General features: G+C 34.6%; 1 protein-coding gene across 1 annotated transcript in view; it reads right to left on the bottom strand.

Moving 5' to 3' along the window:
- Nucleotides 1–5,470: 5,470 nt before the first annotated feature.
- Nucleotides 5,471–25,488, bottom strand: part of LOC134856439 (uncharacterized) — a 39,290-nt gene continuing 19,272 nt past the window's right edge. The window contains exons 2-3 of the mRNA XM_063872720.1: nt 20,979–21,311; nt 5,471–5,736 (exon numbers count right to left, since the gene is read on the bottom strand). Coding sequence (XP_063728790.1) covers nt 5,471–5,736; nt 20,979–21,311 — 599 coding nt within the window. The remainder of the gene's footprint in view (nt 5,737–20,978; nt 21,312–25,488) is intronic.

Here is a 25,488-nt window from a genome sequence, read left to right as displayed (position 1 = left end):
GAACGACCTAGTTAATGCAACTAATTCGAAATTGGTACCGAACCTATCAAGATTCTCACAATTAAAAATTCAAGTTTTAACAGTAATTCAACACGTTTTCTACAATATCTTTTTGCGTTTTTTGCATATGCTTAAGAAAAAGAAGTTAGGTTTTTGAATCTTTTTTGTTGAATCAAAAAAACTTGCATCACTCAAAAAAAAATTCATGAAAGTTTTTGCACACTTGTTAAAAAATCAAATCAAGTTTGGCTAGATGCAATTTTTTTCATAATGTTTTTAGTACACACTTAAAAAAAATTTAAAAAGAGCATTTTTTCAAAAAAAAAAATTAGTAAGTTATTTTGCAATTGAAATAAAATTGCTAAAAATCTTTCTCGAACTAATAATAATTGAAATCTAATAATTGCTTTGTTCTTAATTTGGTTGTTAAAAAATCTAATTTTTCGTGTATGTTGATGCAAAACATAGGAAAAACAACGTATTTAAAAAGCGAATAGCACTCGAAGTCAGCAATATTGATTAATTTTTAGAAGTAAAATAAGCAGTTTCTTACGATAAAGTTTTTTTGTATTCTTTCTTTGCATTCTCATTACCAACAAAAAAAAGGGTTTTTGCATAGATTTTTCAAAAAACCACGAAAAACCTAAATTTCACGCAAAAAAAAAACATGAAAATTTTTGCTAACTTGTTAGAAAATCAAACCATTTTCTGCATGTTGATTACTTTTTGAAAAATGCTGAGCACACTTTTAAAAAATCAACAAATTTTCGCATTTATTTAAAAAATTTCATTAAAATAATTCGTAATTTAAAGAAAACTGTAACAAGTTTTTTTTACATTGTTAATAATTAAATTCAATGTATTTCTTTGTTCTTAATTTGATTGTTAAGGAATCCAATTTTGGCTTTTATGTTGATAAAAACATCCGAATAAAATGTTTTAAGATAGGGAATAGCACTAGAACTCAATAAAATCGAAGTTTATTTAACAATAGTTTAACGCGTTTTTTTAGCGTTTTAACGCGTTTTAATTTTAGCATTTTTCGCATGTGCTAAAACTTTCCTAATTATTTTGAGAAAAACCCATAGAACAGTGAAAGTTTTCACTCGAGAAAACGATGTCATTAACTTCGCACACTTACCAAAAATTTCAAAAAAATTTGCCCCTCGTAAAAATGAATTAGTAATTTGCGAACTTGTTGGAAAACCCAAATCGATAATTGCGTCTTGCAAAAAAAAATCCGAGTAATTTTTCGTACACGCGTTAAAATTTACATAAAATATTGAAAGTGTTTCATATTAAAAAACAATTAAGTTTGATATATGCTAGAGGTTCAAAGAAAAAATGACACGTTCCTAGTTACCGAACAATCAAGGTAAAAATCAACAATTTTGAGCAAATTCAAGTATGAGTATTGAAATTTTTGAATCCTTTCCAACTAAGTTAAGCCGAGCGTCTCGTTAAAATCAAGCTTCTAAATGTAGTCCTCTGATCGTTTTTTTTGGCAACAAATTTTTAAAATAATCAAAAACTGAACCGAGAAACTTCCATAGAACAGAGAAAAGTTTTCTCTCGAGAAAATGATGTCATCAACTTCTAGAATCTACACAATGACACTTAGAGTTTTATGAGAAGTCATTACACAGAAATCTATCCTATAAGTCATTACACGGAAACAGTAACCTATTCCAAAAGTTGAAAACAATCATAGAAAAAAACGATTAATCATAGATCTTTCGGATTGGAGAGAACTTGAGAATAACAGAATCAGAGATTTTTGAAAAGATTTCGCTGTGTCTAAGATTCTTTCGAGAAAAAAACGGGTTTTCATTTGTTTCAAAGAAAAAAAATGTTGAGGAAATTTTGGATCGGGGATACGGAAACAGTTTTCATTTGCTTACAAGTGAGACTTTACTACAAATTAGAGCTTGTGAAGATTTGGTTGAGTTTGACCTCTTCTAAAGATATCCAATGAAGTGTTTCACTCACCTAAGATTTCCCTTGCATGATTGACTAAAAATTTAGACTTACAGTTTTTCCTCTATTCACCACGCATGGGTTTAGACGACTCAACTCAAACGGTTCTTAATATCAAATCTAATATTAATAACTCAGATGTAGAAACCACATTTCCAACACCTTACTTACCAGCTTCCCAATGAATTCTCTCCTTCCCCCTCTTCATACACTGATGCTACCCCTATCCTTTCCCAATGTCAAATGATCAACCCGATGCAACTAGCCCCGTGACCGATAACCAATTTGAACATGAATTAGATAATTTTATAACAATAACAACAAGACCATCATGACACAAAAATTGAATTGAAACTTCACCAACTAACACACTCAGCCTCAGCAACCGAATCCTCATTTTGTTCAGTCCTTTTTGCACCCGCCAGAGCACCAAGGATTTTTAAAGGAAAACATCCTAACCCTTCACCCCATTTTCTCATTAGCCGTCCACAAGGATCCCGACTAAATGCCCATCATCAACAACATTCTAACGCCAAAAATTTTTTACTTCAAAACTTACCATTTTTCCATCAATGTACATACTATTCGACCGGTGACTACAATCAACAAAACTTATACGTTTACGAAAACGTCCTGTTTCCTACACTCTTTTGGACAACCTACTATCCCATTAGGCCTTCCCTTGAACAACACACCCGAAGACAATGAACTATGTCACTCTTTTCTTCATAAACTAACCACTGCACTTCACGAAACAGTTCAGCACCATCGGATTAAACCAGACTCGCAATCAATTTATAGAACAACAAGCCAACCAATTTTCAATCAATCATTACGACCATGCATTAACCCTATATATGGAAAACATCCCAAATGAGGACGACCCAATACTAGCCCTCAACAAGCAGAACATTTTGTTCATTAGAAAAATAATCAACGCTGGAAAATAACTCCGCATTAAAATTCTAACAGTTCGAAGCAGTTAATTAATAAAATGAAAATAAATTACGAAAGCAACCTTTTTATGTAAGCTTTTTTTGTATATTTCAAAATAATCTGTTTACCCGCCCATATTTCACACACTCGTTCCAGTAAACGCGCACAACTCGCCCACGTAGTATTGTTCAATGAAGAATTTCAAAATTCAAGTTTAACTGATAACAACTCCAACTTGTTTGCACGCGTTTCTAACTTTTCTATAAACCGGTCGGAAGGAATTATAACTAAAGCTTGAACTAACCAACGCAGCTTACCAACAACACAAAATCAACCGCATGTATAAGAAAGCCCCACGGTACTCAGACGAGATTAAACTCAGATTAAAACTGGATAAATTATTCCTTTGAAACCCTCTTTCATTTTTCATCAAAATCACTTGAAACAATGAAAAGCCAAAAGAAACCAAAACAAAACAACTTGTTTTTAATAAGAAAAAAAAACAAGGCAAAAAACAGAACAACCCCTGGTAAAAAAAAATTGACCACAAAAAGGGACACTGCTCAAAGAGACGGTAGAGCTATACTCCCTCGCTGGCCTCACCACCCAGTAGAACGTGCTGAGCATGCTCTATAGCCGGCCCAATCCACCGGGCTACACCACGCATACGACCCACACTCTATTTTTGACGGGAGGTGCTCAAGGAGGAGCGAATCTTGAAAACAACCAAAATAGACTCTGGAATGGCAAATCTATTGGTTTGTTGTCGTGGTGACAACCCTCGCAGCATTTGAAGTATTGACCCAAGATCGCGGCGAAGGAAACCATTGAAAAAAAGAACTATGGCAAAATCAATGTTGATCTCACATTCAGAGCCTAGTCTTTTGGCACTTCACATAGAAAGGTGAATCTTCATCTTGCACCTAGGCTCGCTCTCAAATTGACACATCATTGCATCGATCTGAAATCTCGGCACGATCACTCAAGACGACCCATGATAAAACGAGACCCACTTCTGAAACACGGACAACTGCATTTTTCCGGATGAGTGGAACCAGTTTAAAACTACCATTTCTAATCGATCATGCTTTTGATAAAAATGTCTCTATAAAAAATTACATACTAACCAATCATGATCCATAAATAACACTGAAAGTTATTTTTAGTGCTGAAACTCCTTGTAGTTTCAGCACCAGAACAATTTGAAATAATCTTAGAAGACAGTTGTTCTCCTTTGGAACAAGTTCCATAAACCTAAACCGCAAATACCAGTTTACACTAGAGCTATGGAGACTAGGAGATATAAGAGTAAGATTAAGATTGGCATTAGACTATGAAGTTGCACGAATATATATCCGGTCGAAAAAAAGATAGCGTGACGAACAGACCGTGTACTGAATATACTCTATAAGTAAGCTACCCCAGGCCTAAACTCAACTTGTTACTAGGAGCTGAATCTATCACTTTGTTGTTTCAGTGGTCTGTGGGAGGATGATTTACAAAAACCTCATATTTTAATTTTTTTCTTTTCAATTTTTTTGATTACAATTAATTTTTTCATGTTATTACTGCTCCAAAGGCCCTGCAAGATCGGATAGGAACAGTCTCGTTTTACTAAGTTTTTAACCAGAAGTTTGTTGAACGTTCATGCTGAGATCGAATTGATTTTGGCTACATTCATTTCAGTACGCAGGAAGCGTCGCGGGTTTTCTTTGATCAGTCACCAATATAATGAAAGTTATTCCCTAGTCAATGGTTATCTTGCACGATCTTGCGGAATTCTTGCATGATTCTTGACAATGTGTATGTGCATCTTGCTGAGATTTTGCAAGATTCTTGCAAGATCTTGTAAAGATATATATAAGTTTCCAAGTTTCCTTTTTAATGGAGTAGATTAGTATTAAAACGGTTTCTCATCATTATGCAAGCTGTTGGTAAAAAATCAAAAATTTTCACCATGCAAATCATACGTCGCGCCATGCATGATACCATAGTAACCATACATTGCAAGCTTCGATGGTGACATATAAATTATCAACAGCCCTAGTAAAAGTATCAATATTGTCAAATTTGAAGTCCCCATTCTTTAAAAAATGTGGAATCATACGTCGCGTCATGCATGGAAAATGCGTTATTTTTTTATTTTTACAAATACGTCGGCAATTTTTCATGGATTCCATGGAACCATGCATGGTGCGACGTATGGTTGCACATTTTGGTCAACCCGGGAGATCGCAAAAAGAAAATTCTAGCTGAAGCCAAGGAACTTATATGACTCTGGAATTACTAAAATTAAAAGCCAAGTTCTCAGGACGCATCTATAAGCGACGCATACTTATATACAGTCCGCTAGGTGGGACGGTTCTTAAGTTTCATTGCATTTTGTTCCAGATTTTTTGAACACTTTTTATCGATTTCTCTAGTATTGTCGGCCTGATAGAAATGAAACTTCTTTCTTCTTTCATTGACTTTCTTTTGAAAAATTAAATCGGAAGCAGGAGCAGAGCCAATATGAAGGAGAGAGAGATTTGTTTTGGAAAAAGTAGTAGATGAACGGTTATGGCGTTGGTGGTGGATGTTCACTTGCCTCTTTCTTGGTCAGTACTCCGGACTTGGTGTAATCCAGTTGTTGGAGCTGCTCCTCAAACACGTGCAGACTGAACTGGGTGAGGGTGTTGGCCTTAAACCTGCTCCTGATTTGATCCAGCAGCGCCACATCTTCCTCGCCCTCCAACTCCAGCTCCTTCTTCTCTTCCACCTTCTTGCCCCCTTTGCCATCAACTGGGCAGCTCACCTGGTACTTGGCTTGCACACTGTCCCGCCCTAAGGCCAACCAATGCAAATAGCAAAAATTATGCCAAGTTGGTTCTTGGCAGGAGAAAGAACACGCAGTCCGCGGGTCGAGGTCCACGACTAACTTTTCGACTTTGTCTGTCCCGGAAAATCAGTCGCGGCGGTCGAAAAATTGGTCGCGGTGGTCGAAAAATTAGTCGCGGCGATCAAAAATTAGTCTTGACGCTCAAAAATTAGTTGGAGCAGTCAAAAAATTAGTCGCGGCGGTCGAAAAGTTAGTAATGGTGGTCGAATATTAGTCGCGGTGGTCGAAAAAATAGTCGCGGCGGTCAAAAAATTAGTCCCGGTGGTCAAAAAATCCGTCATGGCGTTCAAAAAATTAGTCGCTGCTGTCGAAAAATTAGGCGCGGCGGTCGAAAAATTAGTCGCGGCGGTCGAAAAACTAGTCGCGGTGGTCGAAAAATTAGTCGCGGCGGTCAAAAATTAGTCTTGACGCTCGAAAATTAGTTGAAGCAGTCAAAAAAATAGTCGCGGCGTTCGAAAAGTTAGTAACGGTGGTCGAAATATTAGTCGCGGTGGTCGAAAAAAAATTAGTCGCAGTGGTCGAAAAAATACAAAATTTTTTTTTTCATTAGTACATGAAAAAAAATCAAAACCTACCAAATAAAAAATTCACAGTAGTATTAGCTCTGAAAAACCGCTTTCAAACAGCTCAAATTATTCAAAAAATCAATCACCTTATAACTCTAAATACAGAGGTAGATCACCAGACAAAGGAATTCACGTAATTGCTCACAAAACAGATATAGTCGATCACCCAGTCGAAATACTCAATATCGAAATAATTATTTACGATCAAACTCAAATAGACCAAGTTATTCGTTTGACGCCAGTTCCCATTCACACTCTAGGAATAGACACTATTCAAATGATAGATCAAGAACTTCATCGTACAATAGACACAGAAATTATTCCAGCAATAGAAACATAAGCTATTCGTCTAATCGAAATCAACGATATAATAATCGATCACGAGATTACTCAAATAACAGATCAAATCACCAAAGATCTAATTATAACAATTATCAAAATAGATCACGAAAAAATTCATAAAAATAGGAATTCAAACTATAACGATAGACAGAGAAACTACTCTCAATCACCTAATAGAAATAAAACACGTTATCCAGATTCTCAAAAAGAATACAGAAGCAATACACCAAAACATCAGAGAAAAATAAATCAAGTACAAACAACTGAAGAAACAAATTCAGACCCCCCTGGTAATGGCAACTCAGAAACTAATGAATTACAATTAAATCACATTAATTGCGAATCTACAGAGAGTGAAAGTGATACAGAAATCACAATTTTAGTCAACATGATAGAAGTTGAAAATGACTATGAAACTGTTACATAGGAGCAACCTTTTCATTCACATATTCTTGAAAATCACTTGGAATTACTTTTAGATTATCACACTAGACCTCGAAAAAGTAACATACCAATCGAACAAATAGTAAATGAAGTAACGAGATTACACGAACCTGAAAAAGAACAAGTACCATGTTCTAATACAAATCACATTTACCAAAATATACCAAAACAACCACCAGAAGAGAAAATTTGGACTCTCCCCTCTTTCAGAAAGTCCAAAGTAAAAAATTTCAACCATCAGACCTTGAAATAGATTTTTTAATAGACTCTGGAGCAGAATTAAATATCATTATGATTCCAACTTGGAATGAAATCAAAATTCTACACCCCAAACTAACACCTATCAAAACAGCCAGTAGGCTAGCAACAGCACAAGACTCAACCTTAACAAATTACAGAGAAATTTTTGTCTCTCTTCCTTGTTCCCACTAAAACAATTGAACAAAATAAACTCCTAAATAAACCATTTAAACAAACATTCCAAGTCACAAATTAAAACATAATTTTATTGGAATTCCATTCATCACAAAATACATTCCAACTACTAATAGATTAGACAGCAAAACTAATATAAAAAATAATTATACAAGAATGCAAAACACAGCTTTAATATTCTTCCAAAGAATGAACAAACAACCACCATTCTTTTCAAAGTCTTACCCCATCTATAATGAAAAAAGAAAACATCTTAAACCACTCTCAGGATACATTTACGAATTTCCGATCAAACAAGTACACCAATACGACGAAAATCAAAATAGGCATAGGCAACATCTCTATATGCCTGACCTTGAGATTAGACCAATTCACAAATTCTTTGGGGTAACAATTTCATTCATAAAATACATGAAAAACTCAAATTCCGATTTCATTTCTCTACATGTTTGTAATAATTCACCATAGAAAATAAACCTACCTTTAGGACTCCTAGGATATTGTGAAACCAATGCAACAACTGCCCCCACAAAAGAAGTAGCATACAGAGTAAATAATATATTACAAATACTAGATAAATGTCAATCGAAAATTCTCGACGAGGACTTATAAATAAATAATATGATAAGCAATGAAAAAAGGAACACAAACTATTTCACAAAAACACCTTATTTTAAAGCAACATTCAAAATATCACACTATACAGAACAACAACAAAAACGCTTGACAATGTTAAATTTTCAACACTCTCAAAGCACACAAAATGAATTTGAAAAACTAGTCGATTTATTGTTGAGCTATCCAACAGCTATCCAACAGTTTGTGCAACAGCTTATCCAACATCTGAGTTTGATGTTAAGAGATAAATTCACCACTACATCTACCCTTGAAACCTGACGCATTTCTAAAAAAAAACAAAGAGCAAGCAAAGTAGCAATTCACTTACATGACAAAGTTAATAGATTACTCGACATTCTAGAACAATACGAAATCATGTCTCCTGTAAATAAAGAAGAACAGCCAAAAGGAAACACCTTTATTAACCCTGTTATTATTCTCGCCAAACGAGAATCACTGAAAATAGTTCTAGACGCTAGATATCTCAATTCACTCATTGATGAATCTAAATCTGATTGGCCAATAGAACCAAGTAATTCTAACAAAAATGAACGGTGAATACTTCATAACCGCAGACATGAATAGTGCATATAATCAAATGCCACTAGAAGAACAATCAACACGATTAACACAATTCGTTATTGGAAATCAACAATACGATTTTAAGAGATTATTCTATGGCATATCCATAGGACTCAGCATTTATGAGCAAATTTTTTAGACCACTTATACTCAATAAAAAGAAAGGCAATCACCAATTCAGACGATATCTTTATGCAATCACAAACAAAAGATGAAATGTTCATAGTTCTAGAAAAATTTCATCAAAATTCAGAAAACGAAAACATGAAAGCACCACCAGATAAATCATATTTTTTTTCAACACGCGTAAAATTTCTAGGACACATCATAGAGAAAAACACTATAACCCCACTGAAATGAAGAATTGATGCAATTCAAAAACTCCAGCCACCTTCAAAAAAAAGAAAATCCTAGAATTTCTTGGAATGTTAAATTTCTTAAGTAAATACGTCAAAAAAAATGCAATTATACTTAAGACCATTCTGAAACATCCTTAGACAACAAAATAATTTTGAATTGACAACAGAACATCAAACACGATTTGAAGAAATCAAAAAACGGCTCACAGAACAAATCTCAAACACAATCCGAGATCCCAATCAACCATTTTAAGCAATGTGCGATGCTTCATTTTTTGGCATTGGTGCAGCATTACTACAATCCCACAATGGAACATATAAAATGAATCTTATATCAGCAAATTCTCGCCTATTTACACAAGCTGAATTACGGCTCTCTACTCTTATGAGAGAATGCACAGCTATCATACACACTCTAACCGAAAAGGAATTTTTGATACTTGGATCAAAACATCCAACAGTTTTATTTGCAGGTCATAAAGCTATCATGTTTCTCTTTACACAAAAATCAAATCCAAACCATAGAGTTGATAGATTTTAACTAATTTTAATGAAAATTCGAAACTTACACATAGTATGGACAGCAGAAAAAAACCTTGCACTACCCGACACTCTTTGAAGAAATACACCACCTGAACTACTAACAAGAAAAACAACAGTTGAAATACCACAAAATATAAAATTCTATCTCGCTAAAGATGAAACTTCACCACGATTAGAATGTAAATATGCAGTAAAAACTGACATAAAACAATCGCAAACAAACAACCTACAACATTTTCCACTCTAATTTGATTGTCAAAATAACCCTTATGAAGTTGATTAATTGGGCACATCCACAATTAAGCCAATTCCATATTCAATTCGGATCAAAAACAAAACTCAAAAAATTAAACAACTACTACATTAAAAAGGCCCATTTCCTTTATTAGAAAAAGAAAACGGAACCAATAAATTCATCAGTACCGTTACCAAACGATACAAAATACACAATAAATCAAGTTTTTAATCTACATGATCCACTTGACACGATACCCCTATCAAAAATAGAAGTAAAAAACATTTTTTCTACCAACAACAGAAAAATCACACTATAATTATTACAAAATACCAAAACCTTGATCCCGTCATCAGACAGCTAAAATCATGGCACAAATACAAAACTAAGCCAACCAAAGCTGATACCACAATCTTAGGAAACAAAACACTATAAACGAAAACACAGATAATTTAGAATATCAAACACCTACCTGATTCTGAAGTACCTTGTCTACTTTTAATAGCATTCAATACTTCACACTAAATGACATTCAGGATCAAAAAAGACATATTCTAACTTTTTCCAAAATTTTCAATGCACCAATTCGGGTTGAAGTATTATGCAACGATTGTATAATATGCCAATTAAATAAACCCTATCCAAATCAAAAACAAATCGCAGAAAAACAAAATTTTAAAGGACAAAGTCTATATTTTTATCACAGAGTATCATTTGACACAAAAGGACCAATTTCACCATCCTCAGAAGGAAACTCATATATAATGGTCATTTTTGATGCATTTACACATTATGTAGCACTCAACCCGGTACCCCATTGTAATGCTTACTATGCATATACAACGCTATACGAACATTGGATAGCTAAGTTTGAATTACCCGAAATCCTAGTCACAGACAATGGCACTTGAATTTATTAATAACGAAATAATCACATTATGCCATTCATGTAAAACTAAGCATAAACCACGTACATCTCATGCACCTTGGACAAATGGATTAGTTGAAGGTATGAACAGTTCACTAGAAGAACATCACAGATGTATCAGTAATGCAAATGATACACGATACACTGAATGTTCAACAGATGTAAAGTTATATCCCTTATCATATAACAACAACGCAAATTACAACAACACTAGGAACGTCACCATATGAAATGGTACTTAACCAAAAACCACGTAAACCAATAACGTTTACAGCAAACGCCCATAAAAATACCCAAGGCTATTGTCAACCAAATAAAGATTCAATTGGTTATAATTTACCACTACATACCCATGATGAAGACCACTTTCATCATACACAAAATTTAAAATTAACTTCCGGTACACACACTGAAAGGATTTTAAATAGAGATGAAAAACACAACGAAATTTATCAGAAAATAACAAGAAAAATGTTACAAAGGCAAAACATAAATAATCAAAACAATTCACGCTTTAGACCAGAAAGAAAAAATACCTCAGAAAGAAAAAAAAATAGGAAAATGACAGAAAAAATTCTACCACAGGACCAAAAAGAGATATCTGAACATAGAAAAACATCATGACTTAGAAGTCAGCCACGAAAAAACTATAAAACCTTCATTCCGCAATCTAAAAAACTGAAGAATGTTGAATATTAAAAATAACTTTCACTTTCATTTTTCCTTATCTTTTTTAAAATTATGTTGAACATACACATTTTCAAAAAAAACAGGCTGAAAAACACAACGTTCAAAATCAGCCAATAGAAATCATCCCGAATCACGACTTTATTAGCCGACACATATTCACCTTCAAGCATAACTATACGTATAACTTCAAGACCTTGAAGTCAAAAATAAGCAAACCGCTACAAAATGACAACTAAAATAAATACAATCTCAATATTACAACTCTCCCCTATCAAGTAGTACAGAAATCAACAATATTTTCTTAACTTTGAGCTCAAAAACCCTTCAAGCTAAAATTTTAAATTAGCCAAAAGAACAAAAAGCACCTGAACATTTAGCCTAAAGTACAAATATTTCTTGGGCATCCCCAATCATTCCATAAATAAAAACAAAACTAAGAAGATCTCCACGACACCTCAAAATAACCCCTCAACAACATTTGACAATACCCAACCCACTTGTCAAAAACCAATAAATTTTTCGACCACACTCGAATTTAGCCCCAAAAATTAAAAAAGATTCGACAAACCAAATCATTTCTTAAATGCTTCTTTCTACCACAGTCACCAAATTTAAACAAATCTTTTCAAACCTTTTCATAAAACTTTCAAATTTCCTCAAATTTTTTATAATATTTTAACCGATATCTTAGAAAGTTTGATATTTCTTTTCAGTAGTTTTTGTAACCTTTTTTAAATTTTCTATTCACTATTCGAAGTATAAATATCCCTTTTCACAATTCTTGATAACCTCCTCAGGTACGATAATTTAATAACTATTTAAATATTTCACAAATTATTTAGTAGAACCGATGTTTTTGTACTATTCGTAATTTTTCTCACATTTTTAACATCACTCAGAATGACAAAATGTAAATGTAAAAAAAGTCAACCATCACATTCGCATTAGCAACCATTCTTTTGTTTCTTTTTATTGAAGAATATTGGATTAAACATAGATTTTCATCATAAAATTTCAACTCTGAGAATTTTTCAAAATTGCTAAACAACAACCCCCTCACCAGTCCCCACCAACAACATCCCAAGAAAACCCAACAACACCCACAAATATCCAAAACCCCCAATCATCTACACGCATTTCTTTTCAAGACAATCCATATACTTTTGCAGAAAGACACGCACGATTATCTGAACCATTAGAACCAGTTGTTCGCCAAGCAACTATAAGCAAACCACAATACGAACCAACATATAACACATACCAACATCTACAACAAGATTTTAACAGAGTAAGACACATAAGCCAAAACCAAAACACACTCGAAATAAATAGACAAATTATACATCCAAGACGAAACAGAAATTTTCAAACTCCCAGTGTACTTTTTATTATACCTCAATCGCCAACATCAAATCCCTTAGACCTTTCTAGTAGCACACTACCAGATACTCCTCCAACTGCCTCACAACAAAAAACTTCAAATATTTCATCAGACTACTTAGGTTCAACCCCCACATCAGAACAATTTAGAGAAAACCCTTTTAATCCCCCAGCAACCAAAGAACTTCTTCCATATTGGGTAACGCACACCTATACCCAAGGTGAACCAAATTTAGCAAATGACCCATCTGATACAACACTGTCAACATTACCAGAAACACTTTCCCTTCCTTCAACACCTTCTTTAAGTCAAATATCTCTATCATTTTTTCCCCTAAATTTTCCTACAAATCTTGATTCACAATATCAAAAACAATCATCTCAAAATATACCCCTACGATTAGATTGGAATAGCATTCGTAGCATCCTCACCATTATTTAGTCAAAATCAAGAAAGTAGCAGACTACACAAGTGGGCACTAAATAGATTACAATATCGACAAGATATCCACACAGATATAGAATAACATAACATAACAAATACTACAAAAAAGCTGTCTCACACTAAAATTCGAACTTACAGTAAGACTAAATAAAATTGTTCAACCCCCATTTCCATTAGCCCCTCCTAATGTAACAGCTCAATCTTTACCTCCTCCATTTATAACAACAGAAATAATGTATAAGTACGACATTTATACAAAAAAGACAAACGGATACATAATTTTTTATAACCCATACTCAGGATTATCGTACACATGTTTAATCTAAAGATATTCACATTTCAACAACTCCTTTTCTCATTTTTTCCGAACCAAACCAAAATCCTTCTCCTCGCACAGGACCTCAGGATTTATTAGTAACACACTACGATTTTGATGAAAACGAACAAAAAACACCACATAAATATGCTATCAATCAAGTAACACAATGTAATCCGAACCACAAGCTATAGAAACCTCAAATGTATTAGCTACATTGTACTCAAAAGTCCGAGCAACAACACTAACATGATCCAAATTTACAACATGATACAAATTTACCGAAAAGAAAGTACATCGTTCACAAGTTTCAAACGGAAATAAAAATAGACTAGACCACGAATCATTCTACCAAAGTAACATCAAAAAAGTATTACATCTCAGCCCTCATGACTGTAAAAACGTTGAAACGACTAAAGCTTACACCAATTATAGGCACAAACAGAAACAGACTTAGCAAATCAAGCAGAATTGAAAAACACCAAGGTCACATACGACTAGATACAAAATTGCCCTTCCATGGAGCACACGGAAGATTAACTTACGATCTTCATGATAAAAAATGAATACCACACTTTGGAATAAGTAATCCCTCAAATTGCAAAGCAGACACAAAAAATAAAAGTTACCAAGAAATAATGTTTTTCGATTGGAAAATACAACTTGAAAAAGTACAATTACACGCGACTTAAATGAAGACACAATTCTTTATCAAGGAATTAGACTTCCTAGCAAAAACGACCAAGGATACTGCGATCCTAGAAAACGCACACAAGCAACCATTGTTTGGTTTCCCGAGGAAACCTGTACAATTTGTCAAGTAGCAAAAATACACGCTAGAGTGATTAAATTTCACCAAGGTTCTTTTATTGAATCAATCCTACATTCAGAAGCACATATCATAACTTTAGAAACATCCACAATATAGAAAATAAATTGTCACGATTTCAAACCTACCCAGAAACAGAACTTGAATGCAAATACAACAAACCAATTTACAAAACACAATTTTCAGAAATTCTTGTCGAATACGAAAATGGTTTCGACATGAAAAGAGGAAACTTAATCGTACACCCGATGGCCACGACTCGCTCATTCACTGATGAAAATTCAAACGTTTCAGTAAAAATTCAAAAGAACGCAGGAAGAACCGGTGGAAACCTAAAACCACAAGACACAGAAAGTACGCGATTAAAAGAACTATCACTTATGAACAGCACACAATTTGGCGCAATTCATTATGACATACATTTAGACACGAACTTAGACTACACAATAAGTTGAATTTTTCAAGAAATGTCATTATCAAAACTAGGAACACTACATCAATTATGTGAACTTGAAAGAACACAAATTCTACAATCACTAGCACTAGCAGTTCTAAAAATACCATAAGCAGGATATTTTTTATCCGGAAATAGATCAAACTTCCTTAACTATGAACGAAACTTTTTATGGTATACGTTTTTGAAGATGAACGATTTTATAAAAGAATCCAATATTCTCCAAAAAATAAGTAAAATTAAATGATACACTTTCAAGAAGAACTTACAATGTTGTACAGTTAAACCCCGACGAAGACAAATACTACCTACTCCACCATATCCAACACTCAAGCCACCACTATAAAATTTTTCACCTGAAAGTATTAGAGCTATTGCCCGCACCGCAAAAATCGATTTACAATCGATTGGCATCTACTCAAAATCAGACCTACAACACAACATACGTACACAACAATTTCAAGAAATACTTACAAAAATGGACACAATACAACGACAATCAATAGATAAAAATTTACGTAAGCTTGCAGAAACAGCAAGATTTTCAGATATTTGCGCACAAGATTACAGCGGATTTTTTTATAGATATTAAAGATTACAATTATTTAATTGGCAAAAAATACCGACAACAGGACATATCACCAAGCAACATTTTTAGTTTTGTAAATTAAAAAAAAACGAACTTTTATCCTTTCCAGGATGGCCTTATTACATCCTAGAAAGATTGACTTTATTATACGCAATGTTTAATTTTATTGGATTTCTTTTCTCTCTAATAAAAGGAACCTATAACCCATGTGCAATACACACACAAGTAAATAGACAAGCAAGCGTAGCACGCATACTTTTTGCAGGACTTTTTGGAATATTTTCCACATCAATAAAAAAAAATATTTTTAGATGCACAAATAAAAGAATACAACACAAAAACATCAGCTACACCAAACACATATGACGAACCACAACACCACACAAACACATTACCCACAGCACCACAATTACCAAGTCTAAGTCGTAATCACCCATTATCACTAGTACCACGAAATTTTAGAAATTTAGCACTCGTAAAAATTGCAAACAAAAAACCAAATCATATACAAAGTCCAATTCACCACATAGTAACACAACAATCTCAAAATGATGATACATAAGAACAAACAATCGAACAACCACATACCACAAGTTTTCAATCTCAAAACAATCATTTTTTCAGCCCACGATGAGCCGACAAATTGGATCCCTTAACCGTTCAATTTCCCATCCAGCCAACCTCCAAAACCCAATTCCCATCATCCCACCCTTTGCTTTCCCGCCACCTGAATCACCCCATATTAACACATCATCCGGCATGGATTACGACGCTAACTCAGTTATCACAGGTTTTCATACAATTTCTCAATTTAATAATTCAGATATAGAAACTCCTGACAAATTCGCAAACTCAGAAACCAACATCAACAATTTCTCAACTCCCCTTTCAACCCATCCACTCCCAATCCCAAACTGACTCCCACTCTACTATCTCTGTTGTTTCCCAAGTATCCCCGACATACTCCCCCTTTACCAATGAACGGTCCAACAACAATTCCCCAGATACCACGCAAATCTCATAAGAACTAAATAATCTAATAACACTACAACAACAAGTACAACACCTTCACATCCTAGCCATTCATCAATTATCGTCAACCATAACATCATCAAACCCACCTACTCCTACACCCTGTTCAGAGTATACCCCTTCTTTAGCTCAATCCTCAACATCAACCCAATCATCAACCACTACTAACCTTGCATATAGAACAATCAAAAGAAAATTTCCTAACCACCCGTTTCCCTCCAAACCCGGAACAGCCTGCGATTATGTAAACCACCCTGATCATACTAATACTCTCGAATTTCTCCAATTTTCGTTACCCCTCTTTCCTCAGTATACAATTAGTCACTCCGACCCTCACACTAAACAACCCCACTATGTCGATGAGCATGTACTAATCCCCACACTCCAATGGACATCATTTTATCACTTCTCAAACCCACTTTGTATACCATTCATTAACACACCTCAAGAAGTAGAAAAAAGTAAAAATGACTGTTAGACTAACCACAGCACTAACAACTCAACAATTTACACATACAAGATATAAAAAGCTATTAAAAATTTTCACCACACCCCGAGCTAACGAGTATTCCATCGAATACTATGATCACAATATCATCAGACCTAAGCAAGATCATTTACTCGACGACGACAAGTTCGCTAACCCGCAACTAACCGAAAAATTTTCCATCCGAACACCCTACATCTTTACACTACGCTCAATGGATAAAAAACTCGATCACATCATTTCCGAAGCAATAATCGACATCCAAGCTTATGAATCATTTTACGACAAATTTGAAATTTTTTCACTAACTTTCCACTTCCTCACTTCAAAAGAACGAGATCTGCACTGTTCATACGACATCAAGTTGAGAACTAAACAAACGCATACTTACATTTACTATAGATTCATTCAAAATCACTTTAACTTACACACACCATCACGACAACCCCACCATCGATTTCATTTTATGAACTCTAAGTACATATCATCATTTTTCCTAAAATTCATATACTGCATTAAAATTACTAATTTTCAAGGCATCCTCCGAAACTACGACCCAATTACCCAAATGTATATATTTTGTCCACTCACCAAGACCTTCAATGTAGAAGAATTGTCCCGACCCTTCATTGTCCCGCTTGAATATATTCAACCTGTAGAAATCACAAAATCAGAATTCATTCACAATACTAAATATAACAACAAGCTTTTTAACCTTATCCAGCACACCAATCACGAATTTTCCATTGGCACTGGAGAACTAAAGACAACAAAATCACTTCAATTGCATTGACCACTGCTTGAAACTAAAAATATCATCCGCATATTAGCAAATATCATCCGCATATATACACGTTATCTCCCCTCATGGCTTCTTCCCCGATGACTAGGTAAGTATGAATTAAATAACTTAACACTAATAAACTCAAAACAAAATAACCAGTTTTTATTGAATGTTTTTCTTTAGTTTTTAGATCACCATCATCTACAAACCGAAAACAAAAATAAAACTACAAACTCTTTTAAAAATTATAAACTTTTAATAACAAACCACAATAAATGATGCGGTGAAATTTCTTCCCCACAGTAGTAAACTCATCTATAAACTCTTTTCCCCAATGTAGTAAATCTAAAAATAATGAAATCAATTTAAAAATTTCAATCCTCACAAAGCAGTAAATTTAAATTTTTCATTTGTTAATCTAAACAAATGCAAGCACTACTAACCTTTTGAATACCAAATTCGCTGCACACAAATTCTATCCACACTCGCACAGCTCGCCCACGACAATTTGTTTAAAACAATGATTTCAAGTTTTAACTTTCACTAATAACAACTCAAACTAGTAATAACAAGTTTCCAACTTTCTTTTAACCCGGTTGGAAAAGAATTATATAATAATCCCAACTAACCAATGCAGCTTACTAATCACCATAAACCACAAACTAACAGCATGACTAAGAAAAGAAAACCCACGGTACCCAAACCGGATTAAACCAGCTTAAAGAACCCGATAGTTTATTCTTTTGAAGACTTTTAATAAGTCTGAAAAAGAAAGTATAAAACACCAAATCGTCGAAAGACAAACACAACCAAACAATTTGATTTTTAAGAAAAGGACACAACCAAAAGAACAAAAGGAATAAAACCAGTAAGAAACATGACATAAAAGGTGAACACAAAACAGGACCCCTTAAAAAACCAGCATGCAATCATGCCCTCACTCCTGGCCTAACCCACCAGAAGAGGACGTCTTTAGCATGCTTAATAGCCGACCTAACCCACCGCGTACAACATACGCTTTGTGACGCTCTCCTTAATTTTGAGTAACACTTTTAAAATAACTGAACTAAAATAAAAGCTCTTGCGATAAAAACTAATAAAAAATTATAACCAAAAGAAGAACTAACTAAACATTTTTTTATGTAAGTTATACAATGCAGTAATATAGACCATAGACAATCACGAAGACGAGCATCATGAAACACAGAAGACCTCATCACAATCAATCCACAGAATGGCTGAACACAACCGATATGCCGCTCACAACCACAACTCAAAGGATTTGAAGTATGACTTGACTCCCAAGCAAAGGACTTCATTGAAACAGACCAATGACCAACTCGATGTTCAAGTATACGTACAGATCCGAGTTTCAAGGCATTCTCTCCAAACTCGAGCTTCACACCATTCCCAAACAAGATCGAAACACCACTCTCCACATCGGTCAAAAACAGGCGATCATAACAAACCATTTGGAAATCAGATTGATTTTGTTGACGGTCTCAGTCATCGTTGAAGGACGAAACAACCTCTGTGATTCCAGCTTCCTGAAGCTTTCACCTCCAAGAACGGAATAGAAGTTGTGCTCGCGAAATACGAACAATCATCATACATCCTCCATTACAGAAAGAAGTCAAAAGAACAAAAACTCTGTAAACCACGGATGGGTGGAACCAGATCCAAACTTTATATTTTTATTGGTTATAAATTAGATATTTTATCCCTTTAAAATATTAAAGACTAACCAATCACACTCCATCAAACTAACAACCCACTTATTTGTAAGTGCTGAAATTACTTGTAATTTCAGCACCAGAGCATTTTGAATTTAACTCACAACTTAGTTGCTTTCTCCAAGAGACCGACTCGTAACAAACCAGTATACTCTAGATCTATTGAGACTAACAGATATAAGAGTAAGATTAAGATCGGTATTAGACTAAGAAGTTGCACGAATCTATCCGGCCGAAAATAAGATAGCGTGACGAGCAGACGGTGTACTATAACTGAAATTACTCTATGAGTTAGAACTTCATCCCAACTCAAAAATTAGTCGCGGCATGATAGGAAAATTAGTGAGGGCTTGTCGAAAAATTAATTGCCAAAACTTTAAAAACAGTAATCAAATAGACAGAAACAAGAAATGACAAATAGCAAGTGTTATTTTAGAGCTACAACTAAGTTTTCGAGCGAAGTGACTATTTCCGATCATGCGCCGCGACCAGCTTTTCGACCGCTGGAACTATATTTTTGACCAATGCGACTAGCTTTTCGATCGCGGCGACTAGTTCATCGACCACCGCAACTAATTTTTCGACAAGCCCGATTAGTTTTTAGACCACTGCGACTAGTTTTTCGACCGCGGGGACTATTTTTTTGACCACCGCGACTAATTTTTCGGTCGCCGCGATTAATTTTTTGACCGCCGGGACTAATTTTTCGACCGCGGCGTCTAAGTATTCGACAACCGCGTCTAATTTTTTGAACGCCGCGACTAAGTTATCGACCACCCCGACTAATTTTTGACCACCCCGACTAATTTGTGACCGCCGCGACTAATTTATCGACCAACCCGACTAATTTTTGACCACCCCGACTAATTTTTGACCGCCGCGACTAACTTTTCGACCGTCGCAACTAAAGTTTCGACCGCTGCGACTAATTTTTTGACCGCGGGATGTAAATTTTCGACAACCGCGACCAACTTTTCGATCACCGTGACTAATTTTTTTGACCGTTGCGACTAATTTTTGGCCGCGGGGACTAGATTTTTGAACGTCGTGACTAATTTTTTGGCCCCGCGACTAATTTTTCGACCGCTGCGACCAACTTTTCTTCGGTTGCGCCGGTCGCGTTAAGTATTACTTTAGTTGCGTCGGTCGCGTTTGACTTTCTTTCGGTCGCGCCGGTCGCGAATATTTTGTCGCGGTCCGCAAAGTCTGGAAAAACCAACTTTGGGTCGTTGTGGTTTGAAAATTTCTAATTTTTGGTCGCAACAGTCTGGAAAGAAAAAATTAGTCGCGACCGTCTGATCATAAAAGTACAACCTCGACCCGGGTCAGAAAGGATACACAGAAAGAATACGAGGTTTTCTTGGTGGCACAAATCGTTTTTTAGCAAAAAATTTACCTGTTTTAGCATGTGTGCTTCGCATGAGTTTGAGAATAGACTCGTACTCTATGCCGAAAGGATCGGAGAAGTGGTCTAGAAGTAATTGGAAGGTCTTCTTGCTGATTGACAAATTATGCTCCAAGAATAAATCCCACAGATCGCTCGACTTCACTCTCGAATCCACGTTAGCAATTCTGCGCATATGAATTTGGATGTTGCGCAGCTTCTGGCGACTTATTTCACTCAAAGCCAGCTTCAACTGCTGCTTCAGAATATCATAATCTGAGCTACCGCTTCCCCCTCCACTGCTCCCGTTTCTGCTCCCACCAATCACTCGCGAAGCCACAGACTCTAAAACAAAACAAGATTCCATCGTACCAGAACAACTTTGACGCTGTTACTGAATACTTTGATGCTCTTCTCATGGCGTGTGACATCTCATTGGCCAGGTGTCGGAGTTCGACTAAAAACACATTTTGTCGGGAAAACCTTATAGTTGAACTAAAGTCATAGTTGGAACCGGGCCCGGGATCGGGCACGGACCTCATTTTTAGGATCGGCAGCCGGGCCAGGGCTTCCTGCACTGACAAAAATGGATTAGGATCGATTTTAGTATGAAAAAAGAACGTTGATTAAATTTAGACCAATTTTAGTATGAAAAAAAATACGATTAAATAAAAAAGATGAAGATTGATTTGGATTGATTTAAAATCAATTTAAATTGATCTTAAATCCCAGCTAAAAAAGTTGATCGAAATCGATTTTAAATCAATTTAAATGCATTTTTTTCAGTCTGAATTTGTTTTTATTTTTAAGGGGATTAAAACGGATTAAAATCGTTTTAAATCGATATTTTTTTTCGAGATTTATCAGCTTCGAATTTTTATTGCATTTTTTTATTGCCTATCATTTTTCAATTTACATCCATAGCTTATTGTAGCATAAAAAAGAACCAACAAAAAGACCAAAATATCGATAAAATTCTATAATTTTCTTGCATATTTTGAGTTCAAAAACTGATCTGCAATGATCTTTTTCTTGATACGTTTTATCCGAAATTTTGCCCGAAATCTGATTTATCTTCAAAATTTTCAGTGATTTAATTGCAAATTAATGAGATCAAATTTTAACTTTTTCTGACCCTTTTCTTGTTTGTTACATAGGATTTACAATAATTTACTATAATTACATTGCCTATTTTCGAGCTTAAATCTGATTTATTTGGATAATTTTATTGAATTTTATAACATATGGCACGAGTGTTTATATTTAAAAATCGAGATTTGAAAAATCCAACAATTTTTAAAGGGTGTTTTTTTCACCTTGTTAGCAAAAAAAAATTGATTTTTGTGGGTCTTAAAATCCATCCAAATCGATTCAAATCGATTTTTTAGACACTTCAATCGATTTAAAATTTTCAAAAAGATCGAATTAAATCGATTTAAAATGGATTGAAGTGAGTTTCGGATGGATTTTAGTGAGTGGGAAAATCCATCCAAATCGATTTAAATCGATTTTTTAGACACTTAAATCGATTTAAAAAATTCAAAAAAATCGATTTAAATCGATTTAAAATCCCTTTAAGTTCGTAAAATGTACATTGTTAATCGATTTGGGTCGATTTGAAATCGTTTTAAAATCAATTTAATTCGATCCGAAACCATTTTTGTCAGTGCGGGTTCTTTTTAGGATCGGCAGCCAGACCAGGCTGGACCCGTGCCCGTTCCCGTGCCCGGGCCTGACTTTTAAAAGAGTTCACACCTTTCACCGTTCAGGCAACAATCTCCCAGAGGGAGGGTGACTTAAACAGGGCTGGGCATATGCGGACAGCCAAGTGTACCCTCCTTTCTGCGGCATAAGTCAGCCATTGGACCTTATGCGGTCATTGTATTTAATAAATTTTGGACTTTTTAAAATTTGTTTTTGAAGTTCAAATTACTATTTCCCGGGTTGACCAAAAATGCTAGTCATACAGTTTCCATATATAGAAAAAAGCTGCTCACACATTTTTCATGCAATTCCATTAGTGGAGAAAATTGCATGAAAATTCTATGATTGGTAAATTTGCATATATTGAATTTGTATTACTATTATATTTCCATGAACCAAAAATATTGATTTTCTACCTTTTAAATTCTCATAATTTTTTGGCTGTGTTCGTAATCGAACACAAGTGACGGAAACCTTGGTTACTGAAAGTAGAGTAACCAAAGGTTTGGCCGTTTCGCATTTAAAATGCCTTCGAAACGGCCTGAAATGTCGCAATGCTGTCTTACACAAATGATATAACAAAAATGTCAAACTGTTAAATTTTTGCAAAAACGTTCAACAGTCATGGTTTGAATTTTTAAATTATTAGACATTGCTCAAGGTACATTACAATGTACAAGGACATTACATAAACATGTCAAATAAAAAAAATAGGTGTTGTTAACGTTTTTTGAAAAAAGTTAATGATCGAAGAGGGAAAAAATCATTTTTAGTGTACCCAGGACTACGTTATACACACAAAAAGTTAAGTTTTACATGCAAAATTTTTTTTGAAAGAAGGTTTATTTGAGTACCAAACTCGATTTAAAGTTGAAAAAAATTTTTTGGGGCAATTTCAAAGTTACTTGGAAAATTTTTTGATGTCGCCATCAAAAAATTGCTAGTCATACAATTTCCATATACTCTAAATGTATGATTAGCATTTTTTAACAAAAGTTTTTCTTTTTATTTTAGAACGATACGCCGAATTTTATGCCAAAACAAAAAAAAAGTTCTTCTAAAACTCAGTGGTAACAGTTTTTGCAAGAAGTATGAAACCTCGTTTTTTTTTCTAGATTTACGCAAGGGATTATCGTACCCAAAATTTTTAAAACAGAACTGAAATAATCTTTTCATATCCAAATTTTAGATCTGAAAAAGGTTGTTACATGTTTAAATAACGCCTGGATACTTTGAAGTATTTTTTGTCTTTGAAGGTCAACCCGGGTTGTTAGGAAATTCGTGTTTTCATTAACATTCCGTGGTCAAGAAAAAACAAAAGAAGAACAAAGGGAGCGTCATGTATTATATCTATATCTGTATGCCTAAAATTGCTTGAAAGCTAATCATCAGTAAATTTTGAAACCTTTTACTCTGATTTTCATTCTGATGATTGTTATAGATAAGCGCAAATTTTCATTGATTTTTCCGAAATTCGTGATATTTACATTCATTTAAGAAGATTTTAGATTAATCTTCAAAAAGGAGGCCGAAAGTGTTATTGCATTACGAGGCATTTTGTGCATTGTAAGCGGATTCCGCAACAAGGACGATCCTTTTGTTCTTTCTTTTGTTCTTTCAATCTCTTTGATCCTTCCGACAAAAAGTTAACATGTTTAAAAACTTGTCTTTGGAATCCAGTAACCTATAGACACAAAATGTGCGCCTATCCAGTGTACATTTTGGCCTCGTAATGTGAAATCATGTAAACCCTGGAAACTCCTGATTGTAAAATCGCACATCTTCCTTACAAATCGTCTAAAATCTTTTAGAAAATCTTCGCTGTCTTTGTTTTTTTCTTAAAGAGTTAAAAATTCTTTGTGAAGAACTAGCCAAAACGAGCTTGAAACTTTTGTTTTCCAACCGTGCCGGACCCGGATTTCAAATTCAGGCCCGGTTCCGACTCTGTTCAAAATCGAACCGTTAAGTCGAGTCGGTCGGAACAAAGGTTTGCACAGAAAGTCTTAATTGAAATCCAGCCAAAATTCGATAAAAAAAAATCTCTTAACCAAAACATAAATTCAAACATACCTTCGAAATAGTAAAGTTAAAGAAATTATCTCATTTTCTCCGGGATTTCAGTTAAGAAATGAACGAGAAACTTCGGCTCAATGATTAAACTCCACTTCAGATTACGCCATTCAGCAGCAGTCAGTTGAGGAGAGTTTCCTTCCACATTTATAGGGTTGTAGGATTCCCTTCATCAGTTTATTTAGTTCATAAGGGCTTCCGCGGTGAAATTGGAACCAGTTTAAAACTAGTATTTATTTCCAATTTTCTTATTGATGAAACTATCTCTATAAACTGTTTCTAACTAACCAATAATGATCCATAACAAACACTTACAATTATTTGTAACGCTGAAATTGCTCATAGTTTCAGCAACAAAGCAAAAGAAATATAATTTAAAAGACAGTCGTTCTCCTTAAGAACAGTTCCTGATATTTAAATCGCAAATATCAGTATACACTAGATCCATTGAGACTAGGAGATTTAAGAGTAAAAAAATAGTAAAGCGTGACGAACCGACTGTGTACCTTATTTGAAAATACTCTATTAGTGAGCCACTCCGGACTTAAACTCATCTGGTGCGACCAAAAGTCTCAAACAAGACCTCAATAAAATTAGATTTAGCAAGTTCAAAGAAGAATTAAGATCAAAACACATCACAAAGTGTTCGATAGTATTGAAAACATAATAAGTATGTCTCTACGTCTCAATATGTCTAATCTCTTACTCCAAACGATACGGTCAAAACACCAGGCCAAAACCCGAATAG

The sequence above is a fragment of the Symsagittifera roscoffensis genome, unplaced genomic scaffold, assembly GCF_963678635.1.
Source record: "Symsagittifera roscoffensis unplaced genomic scaffold, txSymRosc1.1 SCAFFOLD_246, whole genome shotgun sequence".
Lineage (NCBI taxonomy): Eukaryota > Metazoa > Xenacoelomorpha > Acoela > Convolutidae > Symsagittifera > Symsagittifera roscoffensis.
This window is presented reverse-complemented; position numbering and strand designations above follow the sequence as displayed.